This window comes from Rhea pennata, chromosome 10 (genome assembly GCF_028389875.1).
Source record: "Rhea pennata isolate bPtePen1 chromosome 10, bPtePen1.pri, whole genome shotgun sequence".
NCBI classification, from domain to species: Eukaryota; Metazoa; Chordata; class Aves; order Rheiformes; family Rheidae; genus Rhea; species Rhea pennata.
The window spans coordinates 18,763,920-18,778,966 of NC_084672.1; the positions used below are offsets into that span (position 1 = coordinate 18,763,920).

The window sequence follows — 15,047 nt, forward strand, 5'->3', positions numbered from 1 at the left end:
AGCTTCTTTCGCATTTGCATACTAGTATAAATGTAAAATGTGACTAATGTAACCAGTGTGTTAATGATGATTTTGCAATAGAAAACAAAGTAAGGAATGGATCAGCCACTACTGGAAGGACTCAGGTTCCTGATAGAATCTTTTTCTATTTGTTTTGCCTTATTACCCAAAAGTGACCTCACAGTAGCTCAACACAAAGGAATTTAATCAGATATTATAAAACAAATCATACTAGTGTGAACGTTGCAAAAGACTTCGTAACCCTTAGCTACAGATTCTAAAACAGTGAGTCAAATTAAAATATTCAGATTCCTTCCTCCATCTTCACTACATTTTTCATAAGGGGTAAGAACAAAAATACTGGACCCAATAGTCTCAGGTTCTTAGCTCATATTGATGTCAGTCTGCCTCAGTGCTCTTATTCACACAGGGCTGGCCTGGAGGCCCTGGAAAGCATCATGTCTTAGTTACAAAGCTTAGTTTGAAAACATGCTGACTGCAGATTTCAGCCACAATCCACTGATAGCATATTTTAAAATGTTCCCATTTTAAAGGATGCAAAATTCCCCAGTTCAGAAATGGCCACACACAGACACACACATATTGGGCCTTTCAGCCTTTGCAGGGCCACAGTATAAACTAGTCTTTAAAACTTTTAGTAAATTCTAATTTTACAGCATTCTTGGCATTCAAAACTAGCAAACGACATTTTCAAGTTTTGAAACAATTATGATAGATTAGAAGCCCACAAAAAACTGCATCCAAGTTTCTTATTCATATGCTTTGTGGATGGAAATATGAGTTAACTCATTGCTCTGGCACTTTGTGGAAAATGAGTGCTTGTATTTCACACTTGGGAATCCTGCTGCCCTGAACAGGATGCTGACTCACATCTGCTGAGGTGGGGTGGAACAGAAGAGCTGCTCTCACATTTTTCTTCAATGTTCACCAAAAAGCCTGATAATTTTAAGGTAATGAAATGAAAGTATTTCCCAGGCAGATTTTAGTACTGTACTGTACATTCATCAATGGGTAACAAAAACTGACATTGTTACTCATGGTGTTATACTTTTCTCGCTTAAAAAATAAAATAAAAAGATAAAATTCCTTGCAGACAGAAACATATTTGGGAAGGGGGAGAAAGCATGTCTTCAGAAAGAACTGCTTTTGAATAACGTTGAATAATGATGGTTCTTTTTTTAAAGAGGCCACCTGTCAGGCTGATAAGTTCACAGTGTTATGGTTCAATCAGCAAGAAGAACTGAACATAATGTAAAAATGATCAGATACAGTTATATTTAAATATTTTCGGTTTAAAAGGAACTGTACTTGAATTTCCAGGGGCCTAAGCAACAGCACTAACATTTTGCTGAAAAAGACTGATGGACTGAAGAACCACCTCTCAGCTTTCCGGGAGGAGGCGAGAACAGAGCCACTATACCTTCATTCTGCAAGAACTCGTATATCAATCCTATGAACACACAAGTTTGAGAGTAAGTTTTGCTATTATTTATTCACAGGATCAGGCACCATTTCTCTTCAAAAATGTTTCCATATATCTTAAAATCAAACATGGCAGATTGTTCATCTTTGCTGGAAGAAAGTTTAGTAACCTGACTTCCCTGAGAAAAAAAGCTTTTGCACTGCCTGGGATACTGCAATTTCCATTTGCACTAATTAACAGCTTGACTTATGTTCTGCAAATTTGTCCCTATCCTGAAAACCTGATGATATATTTGACATGTTTACATTTGCCCTATAATCAGTGCTGTAAAATATAACTAAATCTAAACAAAACTCACCATATACACAAAGTACTTCCTGCCAAGCACAGTGACATTTGCTCCTAAGAGAGGATTATTTTAAAAATAAAAACAAACCTTAAAATGATTCAAAATCTGAACTGAACCTGCTTAGTGAGTAGGCAAGGGATTTTTTTCAGTTAAATTAAGAAGTCTCATGAAAATCAGCCTCATGCCTGTTAGGGAGGAGCAATATTTTATAGTCAACTTTTTACATTTTACATTTTCAAGTCAAACATTCGCTTTGTTGGCACTGACAGAACGCACTGTCGGCATTTCTTTCAGATGAGAAATTGTTTGGCTTTTAAATTTCTCCCTCTCTCTACACGTAGGCAAAAGCCTCGGCCACTCTAGCAACGCCCAGCTGTTGCTTTTGGGGCCTGGAGGAAGAGTCAAAGCCAGGCACACCCTTTCCTCCCTAGAGACATCCTTGGGATGAGGATCCCTGCCCCAGAACAACAGCCACCGCTTTCTGTAACCGCACTGTGATTACCTGCTCCAGGTTGGTTCAACAAATGAAGCCAAGTGATGTTGATGTGGTGGTTCTTTTCTCCCTTGAGACAACCAAAGTGTAACAGCATTTCTTAAGCGAAATGGAAGGCAGTTATCCCAACGCACCCTTACGAGACGTAACAGTGTGTTCGAGACCCACGAAAAAGCCAGTAACAGAGCACAATGTTTTAAAGAGTTCATTCCTCATCCCTGTCCTCAAAGGTGGATACTATTATTGGCAAAATATCTTGGAAGAAGTATTTTGTATATATTTTTGTATGTGCAGCCTGTACTCCTGCTTGCTTCAGTACACCAGGCTTTTCAAGAGGGCTGCATCTGCCCTGTTCTATCGTGGTTTCCCATTGAAAGTGGTGCATCCTGGTTTTGATAAACACCTGGGAGCCTGGCCCAGAGAAACATGGGATTCTCACATTGCCCTGCACATAAAATACTGCAGTATCATTTCATAAGCTAGATACTGTTGTTTCTAGGATATTCTACCTCAAAATAACCCAAGACAAATGAGCATTTAGTTCAAAACTCAAGGGAAAATGTTCAAGCTTTTTTTTCTTGTCAGCATTCTAGCTTACAAGTAGAATCAAACCCACAGCACACACTCCTCACCTTTGGTCTTGATGGCTGTTTCCAGGGCTGCAGCATCCCGGTCAGCATCAAAGTTTGAGTAGGCCTTAACTGTGGCGTATGCACTTGGAGGGAGAGAATGCTAGAAGAAGAAAAACAGGGAGGGGGGAGGCAAAATTAAATCTTGTACCTTGCTGCAATTAGTATAACATGTACCTCCTTCGGGGACTGACATTTTGCCTTATTTACCCAAATACAACAACTACGGGCAGGTGTTTGTGAAATTGCAATTCTGCTAAGAGCTACCAAACTGTATTCTCCAAACAACTGGAGAACTTTGTTCCAAAGATCCACTCATAGTCATGTTTATTATGAGAAAGAAGAGGTACAAATTTTGCCACATGTGAATGTGGCAAAAGTAACACATTCAAAACTTATTCACTAAGCTGAAATTGCTAAAATCTGGAATTGCCTGGTTAGATCTCAAGGAAATTGATCTCAGAAAACTAATTCAAAGAAGATATATATCTACTGTGAAAAGTCTAAAAATATTTTAGATCAGAAACCAATACTTCACTTTGGATTACAAGTTATAATAATAATAAAAGGTAGAGGAACATGGGAGATTAACAATGAGTAAATTATAATGGAACAAACTCTGGCTCTATCTCATGGACTATAAAGATAACAATAAACGTATCTTTTCGAGCCCATAGTTCTTGAAAGCAAGAAAAGTTACTCATTCACCTCCTCCTTTTGAAACACTGTGCCTATAGATACTCGGCTTAAGCAGAAGGTGGCCAATAAAACTAAATAACATTTCAAGTAACCTCCACTAAAGATATAAAGGAGATGGAGATACAGTCACTTAGCAAATAGTTGCAATATTTTAACAGTTAACTGATCTTACTGGCTGCTTATTATTGTCCTCTACTGAACATTATAGCCTCAAACAGGAAGTCAACACCAGAGAGGTCAAGGTCTTCTCAGCTGCTTCAATGCAAGCTAACAATTTAGCTTGTATCACCTCCGACAGGCAGGCTACACTAAACCACACGCTTCCATAGAAAGAGCTGAGAAATATTCCATTCTGCTGAGTCCAATTTAGAGATGTAAACCGCTGGCAAAGAGGTGCAGTGATCCTCATCTGAAACTGCTGCCACTGTTTGCTAAGTGAGTGTATGACTAAGCCTTTTTGGTAAGGATCCCCAGAAACTTTCAAATCCCTAACTCCACCAGAAACCAGGCTTCCTAAACAAGACTAATTTGTCTTTATATCTCTTGAGGGCCTTTTTACAGGCAAATTGTTTAAAGGAGAACAAATTTTAACTACAAAATTGAACTTCTGGGGGTCACATTTACACCCTCCTGCAAAGGTCACACTGTCCTGAACAGATCCCTCTGGCAGCAGCCACTGTGCCATCTCGTGAAGGTCTAGATTATGCAGCAGAGATGGGGAGCCAAAAAGCACTGATAAACTGAATTACCCTTTTTTTCCTCTGGCTCTGACTGTCTATCAGCTCAGTCTAGCTAAGCAGCTGCAGTTTGACCATATCAGATACTGAGAAAGTACACAGCAGATTTGCCATTTGGGAGCCAACTTTTCCTCCGTCCTTCCACCTCATGCATGTAACAAATGGATTCAGATCCCCCTGACACTGGTCAAAAGACCCAGGAAGTGCCACGTATGTATACACAGGAAAGACAAAAGCCTTCTGCTGGCTACTCTGCCAGTAAATAGTGCGTATCCAAATTCAGCACCCGCACAGAGGACGTTTTACTCTCTTTGATGATGTTCATTGGCTCTCTTCAGTATTTGCAGGAGTGGACATGGGTTATATACCAGGCCGATTATTCTCCCTATGAAAAACAGCCATTTAAATTCCAGACAATAGGGATCTGTCCCAAATTACTGTGGTACGCTAAAGAGTACTGTACGTCTTCAGACAAGAAAGTTTTTTCCAACCAACTTTCCGTTTGGTTCTGTACAAAATTTTCCAGGATGTGGCTGTGAAAGTTCAGCCTAATGTGTAAATGCAAAAGAAGTCTGGGCAAGACCAAAGCACAGAAAGATTTTTTTTCTCCCCACATATATAGTATGTTTCACATATCCTCCAATTGCTTTACTTCCTCTGAGCTTGAGGAAGTGAATCTTATTTGGAAGAATTCAGTACTGCAGAGGGCTTACCTCACTCACAGGAAAGCTAATAAGGCTTAACTTCTTCTGAAAACAGAACCGTTTCAAGATATCTGAATTTGGGTATTCCTCGCCCTGACAAAAATGACCAATCACCTTTGAAAACCAACTTCCTGGATGCCATCCTGCAACTAACCTATACAGCCTTAACTACATTTTGCATTTCCAACTGCCCATGCAAAAATCAAGTACATGATCAAGCACAGCAGGAAGATCTTTGTCACACAATCTTTCCTCTTGTGGAAAGCTGCAGAAACTGCAAGCACAGAGTTAACTACAGCTCAACTCCCTCCTCTCCTTAACGGATGGAGGAGGCAGTGCCAGGCCGAATCAAGCAACTCAATTTATAGAGGCAGTTCCTCAGTCTTGAAGGAAATTGCTGGCTATGCTGCTGAAGCAGAACGCACAAATGTCTTATTGCATAAGATGGGGTCGGCTGTCACCATTCCATGCCCTCAACGTTAAAAACCGTTGAAAAAAATGGGTGCCTGAAACAGTGCTTAACATTAGTTAACTTGCTGAATCGCTGCTTGGGGGAACTGGGCAAGTCATTTATGTGAACTATCTACTCAACAGTTCTGGCTTCCAAATTAAAATCTGCAGAATATCAACATAAACATGTCTTCAACTGCACTGAGGTTTGAATTGGTTTCGTCTGCATTGTTGTTGACATGAACAACAATAATCTCTGTTCATTTAAGACCCAAGCTTTGAAATTCTGATAGATATAGAACAAACAAGCTGCCTGTTATTTCTTACATTTTATGGCAGAATTTCTGATGAAAATACTGCCATGCAAAACTATTCAAATTTGACTTTTGCAGATTGACTCATACGTACCAGGGAATAAATATTTATATCTATGAGACTAAATTGCTCAAACGTTAATCCAAAAGGAATTCTCCATTGAAATGAACATGGCCAAGAAATCTAAGAAGAGTTGACTGCTTTTGCAATATGAAATCAGCTTTGCTACTTACCTGGAGTGCTCAAACCAGTTCTTTGCAACATCTTTTTCATAAATATCAAGTAATGTAATTTATTTCATAATAAGTAACAAAAATAAGCAAAAAGTTTGCTTTTACCACGCTCAGCTCTGCAGTTATCAGTTATAAAATTTGAAAGTACAGTAAGCTTATTAACAATATGGTGAGATGACACCATAGATGGGATTCACTTCCTCTTCAGTGAGAAATCAGTGCCACAAATTCACAGCACAATATCCTGACATTATGCTGGTAACTTTACCAAGTAATGTTGCAATATAAGAAATCAAACAAAGAGTGTGGCTTTCTGGTATTTTAATAAAATGACCAGACAAGTGTAAATGTGGTGGAAAACACCCCTACAAAAAAGAGACTCTTTAGGCTTTTCAGAACAGAAAATGAGAAAATAATTTTTCAAAAGCTAGTTTTTGTTGAAAGTGTTTGGCTTTTAGTAAAAAAATATTTTACTCATGTGATTTCGCATTCCCATTCCCATTCGTCAATGGATCACAGATCTGAACTACCCATTCAGTTTGCCCTCTGATTTGCTTCACAGGGCCTAGCACAAAAGTACTGCTCATGCTGCTGCCCAGTTAGAAGAACTTCCATTAAATCTAGTCCTCTCATAACTGTCCATGGTTCCCAGCTGCTTCATGGCTGAAGGACTGACCACAGCAGACTAGGCTTTTACTTAAGATCAGTTTAAGATCAGAAGAGATGTGCGGAAAGCTACAAACTCTACAGTGCAATACAGCTGTCAGTAGAGAGTCTTGTAAAGGGAACAAGACATAGTATTTAAGAAAAACAAACAAGTAACTATTCTGGTTTGAATGATAATACTTACATCCCCTTCAAGGCTGAGCTTGCTTAGAATTTCATGGACTGTTGACATCTTGAAAGACAGCTGGAATGGGGATGGGGAGAAAGAAAAACAGGTAGACTTGAGTAAATGTATTTACAGTTATAGCAGCACGTTAGATAGTCCTGAACTAGGACTAGGATAGTATTGCAGAAGCTGGGACAACGCAGTAAGACTGCTAATCCCAAGCAAGAACTTTGATTTAAGAGCATCTAAGTCACAGCAACACTGATAATGCAACAGTGAGAGGTGGTCTTTCTATTATTACAAAATAAAATTTATCTTCGTTCCTTAAGAAACCATTTCTACTTCATTTTTTAAATATTTAAACACAGAAACTGGAGAATTTCTATCTTAGAGAATCAAGTGAACTTGAAATTCAGTACCACAAAAAACATGGAGTATGATAGCCTGGTCCAGCTCTGAGCCAAAAAGGAACAACAACTAATAGCATTTAAATCAGAGGCTAAATTCCTCAAGTGCTCAAGGAATACATCAGAACTATTTCTATTCATGCAGACATTTTATAAAATTGTAATTGCTGTTCAATCTTTAATCCTGGACACAGGCCACAAATGCCTTTACTCTCATATGGCGTTGTAGTGGCTCCCTAGTACCCAGCTATAAGAACCTCAAGACATGCTAGAAATACCAATTAATAACGTGATTATCAGAGGATAGGTAACAAGAACTCTTTTAAAATGACAGTTCCAAAAGGAACAGCCAATTAGATGAGATAATCAATAACGTTGCTCCATCATCATAAAATTCACAGTATCTTGCTTACATATAAGAAAAGCAGAAAAAAAAAAAAACTTACTGGAGAAATCATAAATACTGCAAAAACGAACATTGACGTGATGTGCCTGTGTTAAAACACCCTGCTTTTTCCCAACTCTGGTTTCTGCTCAGGGAAGTTTGCCAGAGCTCTAATACTGTTTTGCTGAAAGAGTCTCTTAACTAAGGAGGGATTTTTTTTTTTTTTTTTTTTTTTTTTTACCAAAGGTTGTAAGCCAGAGGCAATATTGAAACTGCCTGTTGCATTCCTAAAACTCAGTTCCCAAATTCCTCTGCTGAAGGGAAAGATTTTGCCACTCATATTACCTTCTAGACAGTCAGGCTGGCAACTGCAGCAAACGTTATTTCATCTGCTCAGACTAAAGTTTGCTTCTCCAGAACTGCAGAGTGTCTTGTCTAACAGGGAATAGAGGTGGCTTGTTGAGAGACAGGAGCGAAAAAGCAGCAACGCCTCAAGATCAGCGATACTCGCTTTATCCCATAACGGACCCGGCATGGAAACTTCAGTATGCACAGGCTCCCCAGGGCTCTGTCTGTCACGGCGACACTGTCGCCAGCAGGCACCTTGGCCGGGTGCGCGTGGCCAGCCCTGCCTATGTCCCGCCAAGGGGCTTTCAAACTCTGCTTTACTCCCCCCAGTTACTCTCCTGATGATGTTGGGGCTTTCCCGGGCAAGCAGTACCAACTGCTCTGGCAAGTTTCCCAGATAGAGAAAGCAACTTCTCACCACCTAACAGTCAGATCCAAAACCAAGAGCTTGCAGGAAAAGAATAAGAAGCAGGTCTATGAGTGTTTCTGAATAGCAGAAATCTGGTTAAAATTCTAAAGCAAGTGTTTATTCTTTGTGTTAACTCCTGGAAACCTCCCTTTTTCCTCCATCAAGTCTTTTACAACAGTTACAAGAAAGGTACTCAATTTCAAGTTAAAATAAAAATAAAAACAAAAAGAAAAAAGCAGCCCACTGTCATTCAGGAGCATCAAGAAGGATTCTGAGAAAACAGAAAACTTAAGTCTCAAGGCAATGCTAAATAATAGAGTAAGTTCACACAAAAGCTGTAAAATTAAATTCAGATTTGGTTGGTAGATAACACTGTAGCAGTATATGGCTGAAAAGTCAACTATTGTGAAAGTGCTTAAGAATTGCAGCACCATATGTTTTAAAGACTAAAATGAAACATGCTGCTCTTCTCACATGCTCTGAGCACATTTGTAAGTGCTTTTCTATACATATTCATCCAGCTATTAAAGTAGTAACACTGTTCATTACTTACAGAGCAAATAAAGATTATTTATTCAATTTTTCTCCTTGTTCTATTTTGATTCATTTAAATATTGCCCAACCTAGTCATAATTTTTGAACTAATGACACCACCCCCTTTTGAGTTAGTCAAATTCAAGAAATAAACAACAGAAATACTTCAGCTGCACTAGATTTACTTCTAAACCTCTGATTTTTAAAATGGAGAATTCTTTTCTTTTTTAGCAACCGAGAATGATTTCCATTATTATTTTTAACAAAACAGAAAAATTAATTGGATTACTGTATCACAGAATCACAAATGTCCATACAGGATGTCTGATAAAGCGGAGAAATCCTTAATTTTAGAAAACTTAGCGAATATTATATGTTGCAGAAACATTGCTTTTAGAATGAAATATAGAACAATGTTTTTATGGTATAAGCATTGTAATCACACCTTTCCTCACTTCGAACGCATAGAGAAAACCTTTTATTTTCTGAAGCAATCTAGGTAGAAAAGAAACAAGAGTTACTCCACTTAAGGAAACATTAAGAAGCAGGAAGGAAAAGAGACATGGAGTAAAAAGCACAGTCAAAGCTCCCCACATCAATTTATTATTTGAGAATAAATATTTTTATAGCAAAAATTCAACCCAGCCTTTTAAAGACAGGCAGCAGAAGCTGTAATAAGCTGCTGCCTGATATCAGTACTATTCACTGATGATACATTACTTAGTTATTAGATTCTTAATGTTTACTTTTAATAAAATGAAGTGCCTAACAATGAGACCTTTGTACTCTGAAAGCTTTACAACCAATATCAGAGACAAGCAATCGAAGTCTTTTAGTCTTGCTTGCCACAAAGAACTAACGCACACCAGTGAAAGCTGAAGCCCAGCAATTGCAGCACAATCTTTCACAAAGCAATCACTGAACAGCTTTCTGGAAGACTCCTATTTCTAAATGAAATAAAAACCACATTGAATCAGGCTTGTTAGGACAGAAAACTTGAACAGCGTCCAGGAGCAGCACTAACACGCCCTTGCGCAGGGCTGGAGCTGGAGGGTTCGTGTCATCAGCATGGAACAGGACTATAGCAACTGCCTGCCAGTGAGCAGCGGGCTGGCAAAAAGAAAAGAGCAGCAAAATGGGAATTTGTGCAAGAGACTGCGCAGAGAAAGATCTTCACTTAGAGAACAAATGTATCTCTTGTCACACTCAGCTTTGTAAGGCTCTCATATTTCTGAGCAGACTCTCATTGTTTTCTAATGGACTGATTTTATCTGATGCAGTTTTGACAAGTTCTGGTTGGGTTTGAGTACGCAAATAGAAGATACATGCACTAACTTGTTCTTCCTCACACTGGAGAGAATCAACTTCCACTTTCCAGCTGTAAACTAATAGATACTTCAACTCCTTACAGCAAGTTTCAACAACCAGTTTTTCCTCTTAAGTCCACACTACGCATTTCTGAATCACAATGCAATTCTACTACAGAGATGAACATCTGTTCTGACCCCAACTCTCCCCTCCCCAAGAGAGGTAACCGGCTTGCCAGCCTGTTCGACTGGGCTAGTCTATACTCAATACCCTCTCCTCCTAACAGTTTGGTGACAGAAGTGTGTTCAAAAGCAGACCCATATCATGATTTCCAGGTACTGCTCAAGTACATGAGAGCAGGGAAAAAAAAAGAAAAAAACTCAATTCATGGAAAAAGTGCCAGGTATGCACAAATAAAAATGTTGCTCAATAAGCACAGCTAGCATTTTAAGAACTTAATCTGCTTTTGTAGACAGAGATTACATGAAGAGCGTTCCCAGACGTACAAGCCAAAGGAACGGCATCCCCGGAATGAGAATCGGGACTCTTCCACTGGGGGCAGATCGCGCTGGGTCTCCAGACTAGGGCGAGGCACTGCAACAGGCAGCAGCAGCGCGGGAGGGAGAGCAGGGAGGACCAAGAAGGGCCAGAACAGCTGCTGCAAATGAAACACGGACTCGAAATATTCACTGATGCACAGTGGTAACTGCATGTACAAATGGGCCCAGCCATCTCCCTCAAACTATCTTGTAACACTTGGCAGATCATTTGAAGTCACTGTATGGAGAAAAAATACCTTAAAAAAAATCCCCAAACCCATACTCTAAACTATAAAACTACACTACGGAAAATGTATTTCTTTCAACAGTTTCTTCCACAGATGCTGCTAATAATGCAGCAGATGTTCCATTCCAGGAAGATACTAGCCATATACAAACTTCAGGAATTATATTTCTTTGAATTAATGTTATTTTTGTTTCCAAGACTTAATCAAGTTGGGGGGGTGACTATTTTTTAAAAGCAAGGAAAACCATTCCATACATTAGTTAATGGAAAACCATACCCACCAGGGATATTTATTGCAACTAGTTCCACCAACACAAAGAATACAGGTGAACACCTCAACAGCACTGCAGTTCACAGGGTTTCCTTCCCTCTTTTGCTTGCTTGTAGGAAGTCTAAAGATTTGTGCAGCCACAGCACTTGACTAGTCTTAAGCAGAATCAGACCCGCCGTGGCTAGGGAGCAGCTCGCTGCTGCGTGACCACCCTGGGAATACCGCACCTTCCCCCGGCCGAAGCGCGCCGCAGCCGCGCTCCCTCGCCCCGCCGCCCCTCCCGGCGAGGCCGAGCTGACTTACAAGCCAGAAGGCCCCGAGCGCCCCGCAAGCCGCGGGCGCTGCGCGGCGCTCGGGCACCGCCCCGGGCTGCGCGCGGCGCTGCGCGCTCGCTCTCGCCGCCGGCTCCGCGGAGCCCCCGCGCACCCCGGCCGGGAGGACACGCACACGATTCGGGGAAGCTCGGCCACGCCGGGGCGCGGATCCCCCGTCGGGGCGCCGGGGCCGCCTCCCCGGCCCGGGGGCGGCCGCGCGCGGGAGAGCAGGAGAGCGCGCAGCAGCCGCCCGCGGGCGAGGGGCTGCCGGCGCCCGCGGCGGCCGCGCCCCGAAGGGGGATCCGCGCCCCGACGTGGCGGGCCCCCGCCGTCTCACCTGGCCGGGCGGGCGCGGCGGCGGCTCTGGCGCGGCTCTGGCAGCGGCTGGGCGCGGCGGCGGCCCGGGCGGGGTTTTGTAGGGCCGGGCGGGCCCGGCCTCCCCGCCCCGGCCCCCCGGCCCCCGGCGCTGACTCACCGGCCGCGCCTGTCTCCTGCGGCCGGCAGAGCAGCAGGAGCGGCCGGGGGGGAGGAGGAAGAGGGGGGTCGGGTGGGGAAGGGCGGGGGGGGCCGGGGGGTGAGGAGGAGGAAGGGAGGGCCGGGGTGGGGAAGGGCAGAGGGGGAGGGAGAGGAGGAGGGGGGGGGCCGGGGTGGGGAAGGGCGGGGGGGAGGGAGACGAGGAGGAAGAGAGGGCCGGGGTGGGGAAGGGCCAGGGTGGGAGGGAGAGGAGGAGGAGGAGGAGGAGGGGGCCGGGGTGGGGAAGGGCAGGGGGGAGGGAGAGGAGGAGGAAGGGAGGGCCGGGGTGGGAGAAGGAGGAAGAGGAGGAGGAGGAGGAGGGGTCCGGGGTGGGGAAGGGCAGGAGAGCCTCTCTCGCCTCAAGGTGCCAGGGCCACCCAGCTCCCCTCCGGGCTCCCACTTCGTCGCTGCCCAGGGCAAGGGAGGCGAAGGCCGCCGGGCCAGGCTTCTCCCTAACTCCCTGCTGTACTCCGCGCTGCCGTGACAGCGGTTTGTGTCACGGCGGCCTGTACTGCGGGCTCCCCCAAACCGCGCTGCTGTGGCGGGACAGGGGCTCTCCCCCAGGGCGCAACATCTTCCCAGGCAGCCGGGCCCAGGGCCGCGGCGGAGCAGAGGCCAGGACACGTCACCCCACCTCTCCCCTCTGAGCAGGGCACTCACTGCGACTGAGTCATCGCTCCTGCTCCGGGCTCTAGCAATCGGCAAATCGCCTTCCGCACTGCTCGCGGCTCCGGCCAAGCCTGCTTTAAACCAACAGTATTGAAAAAAATCAGCTCTCAGACTTCAGTGGGTAAATCCCAGTACATTTCAGCTGCAAGAAGTTTAAATCACATGTGCTGCAAGCATAAACATGAGATCAAGGCACTGTCTCCACCCTAAGGCTCAGCAGAGACAAAGCCTGAAGTTTAATTACACTCAGATAATTCTAGCAGGCCTACCACAGCAAGAGAAATAACACCAAAAAGCCTCTGCCAGGCTGACTACCTGAGCCCAGGCCAATTTACTGGTGATCACTCTGTAGCCATTTAGGCAGTCACTTTGAAAATATGTCATCACAGAGTGGATTTGCTTATGCAAAGAGATATTTGCCTCTGCTATACAGGACTTTTTAGGCTTAAAGATAGACAGAGACAGATAGACAGACAGAGAGGGCAAGAAAGTTTTAAGCTTGACCAGAAGCATAAAACAGGGGTGGCAAGAGCAAGCAAGCACAGAAGAGACCCAAGAACACTGGCTGGGAGACTAAGTAACTGTTGGGATAAAACAAGATCACAGATACAAAAAGCAAGAAATATTGCACCGGACTTCAAACATCACATGGCAACAAGAGCGTGGAGGGATGAACTGGTCATTGCAGCAAGAGAAAATGATTTTAATAGCCCTTTTCTGAATAAAGCAAAATGAGATGAAGAAGATGGCTACAGGAGAAGCATGTCACAGCACAGCATTTTTTCAAACTGATAATACATCAATAACAGTTTGCATTAGTTTAACACATTAGTTTTCTTTCTGACAAGGCTACTGGGGTTATTTCTCTGCTTATTACTGTCTTCAAAAATTAATTCCTGGGTATCCCAGTTACACCAGTGTCTGTCACTAGCTACTCAATTAAACAGATGATTTCCACTTGCTTTCCAGGGTTCTCAGAAAAAATCACTGAAGACCCGACATGGTGATTTCAGATCAAAAATACTTATAATCTGAGAAGCAACAACTATTCTGTATTGCAGTATTCACTAGGGGGTTTAAATAGGCATATGCATCTGAAAAGAGGCCAGCCGGCCAACTTGCCTACTAATGGATGCACAGTCCCTCAGGGATGATTTCTTCACCTCACCTATTTCCAAACATTCTCAAAGCAAAGCAGTGGAAAAGCATCCCTAGAATGTGCTGAGCTTAAAAAGAAACTTTTCACATATGTAATATATTACCAAAGTGCAACATATGTTGCATTGTTGTATAAAATCTGCTGAACCATATATTAATGAGCTCATTCAATCTCAGAAACGAGTACATTCACTCTCACAACTGAAGGTCCATTTACCTTTCGATACTTTACTGTGATTTGTTCTAACGACACTACTAATCCCATTTCCTTAAAAAAAATCTTTCTAATAATACTTCTTAGAATATAAAAGTGTAGCTCATATACCATCTTTGATTTTAGTTAGCTAGATCTTAATATGAACAGTTTGCCAAAGCTTTGATAGGAAGTTAGTGATATCTACATTAAATACAGCATAAAAAGATTTTCCAGCAATTCCAACAACTCTCAGAAAGAGAATCAAGATACTGTTTCTAATACCTGACTTAGACATCAATTATTCAATCTCAGAATCACACATTCACCTCAGTGAAGGGGTATCTAGTCTGCAGTTTAAAATACACAGATATGGACTCAACTGCCTCTCTGAAATCAAAGCAGGGACTGTTGAAGTGATAAAAAAAAGAGAGACAGACAGAGAGCATGCAACTTATCATAGTCATGAAAAATATATTAAATATATTAAATATGATGAATTCCCTCAGCTGGTCTCTGCTTATGTAGGCCAACTGACATCAAAGGCACTCATACCAGTGGGGGAATCTGAGTGGCATGAACAGCAGAAAATCCATTAATGCTTCTGGCAAAACAACCAACCACATCCTAATACCAGGGCCTGGTGATCCTGCCCATGGAAATACTACACATTCTTCATATTGTTGAGAGAGAGAGAGAGAGAAAAAAAACCCACTCTGCAACACCCACTAGCTGAAGAAGACAACAGCCAGACTGTGCAAATAGGAAAGACTACAGCTATCTGCCAGAGAGGAAATTAATTCAATAGGAGAACAGCAGCCAAGTGCCTGAATCACTTTTAAAAATGAGGCTTAAGTCATACGGGTT

General features: G+C 42.7%; 1 protein-coding gene across 4 annotated transcripts in view; it reads right to left on the minus strand.

Moving 5' to 3' along the window:
- The window catches only part of ANXA2 (annexin A2), a 29,950-nt gene extending 17,071 nt beyond the window's left edge, over positions 1-12,879 (minus strand). The window contains exons 1-3 of one of the 4 annotated variants that reach the window (XM_062584221.1): positions 12,821-12,879; positions 6,904-6,963; positions 2,919-3,018 (exon numbers count right to left, since the gene is read on the minus strand). In XM_062584221.1, the coding sequence (XP_062440205.1) occupies positions 2,919-3,018; positions 6,904-6,951 (148 nt within the window). In that variant the 5' untranslated portion in view covers positions 6,952-6,963; positions 12,821-12,879. Of the gene's footprint in view, positions 1-2,918; positions 3,019-6,903; positions 6,964-11,984; positions 12,165-12,820 lie in introns of those variants that run through there. The other 3 variants (XM_062584223.1, XM_062584224.1, XM_062584222.1) reach the window with 3 other exon arrangements.
- Between the last annotated feature and the right edge of the window lie 2,168 nt (positions 12,880-15,047).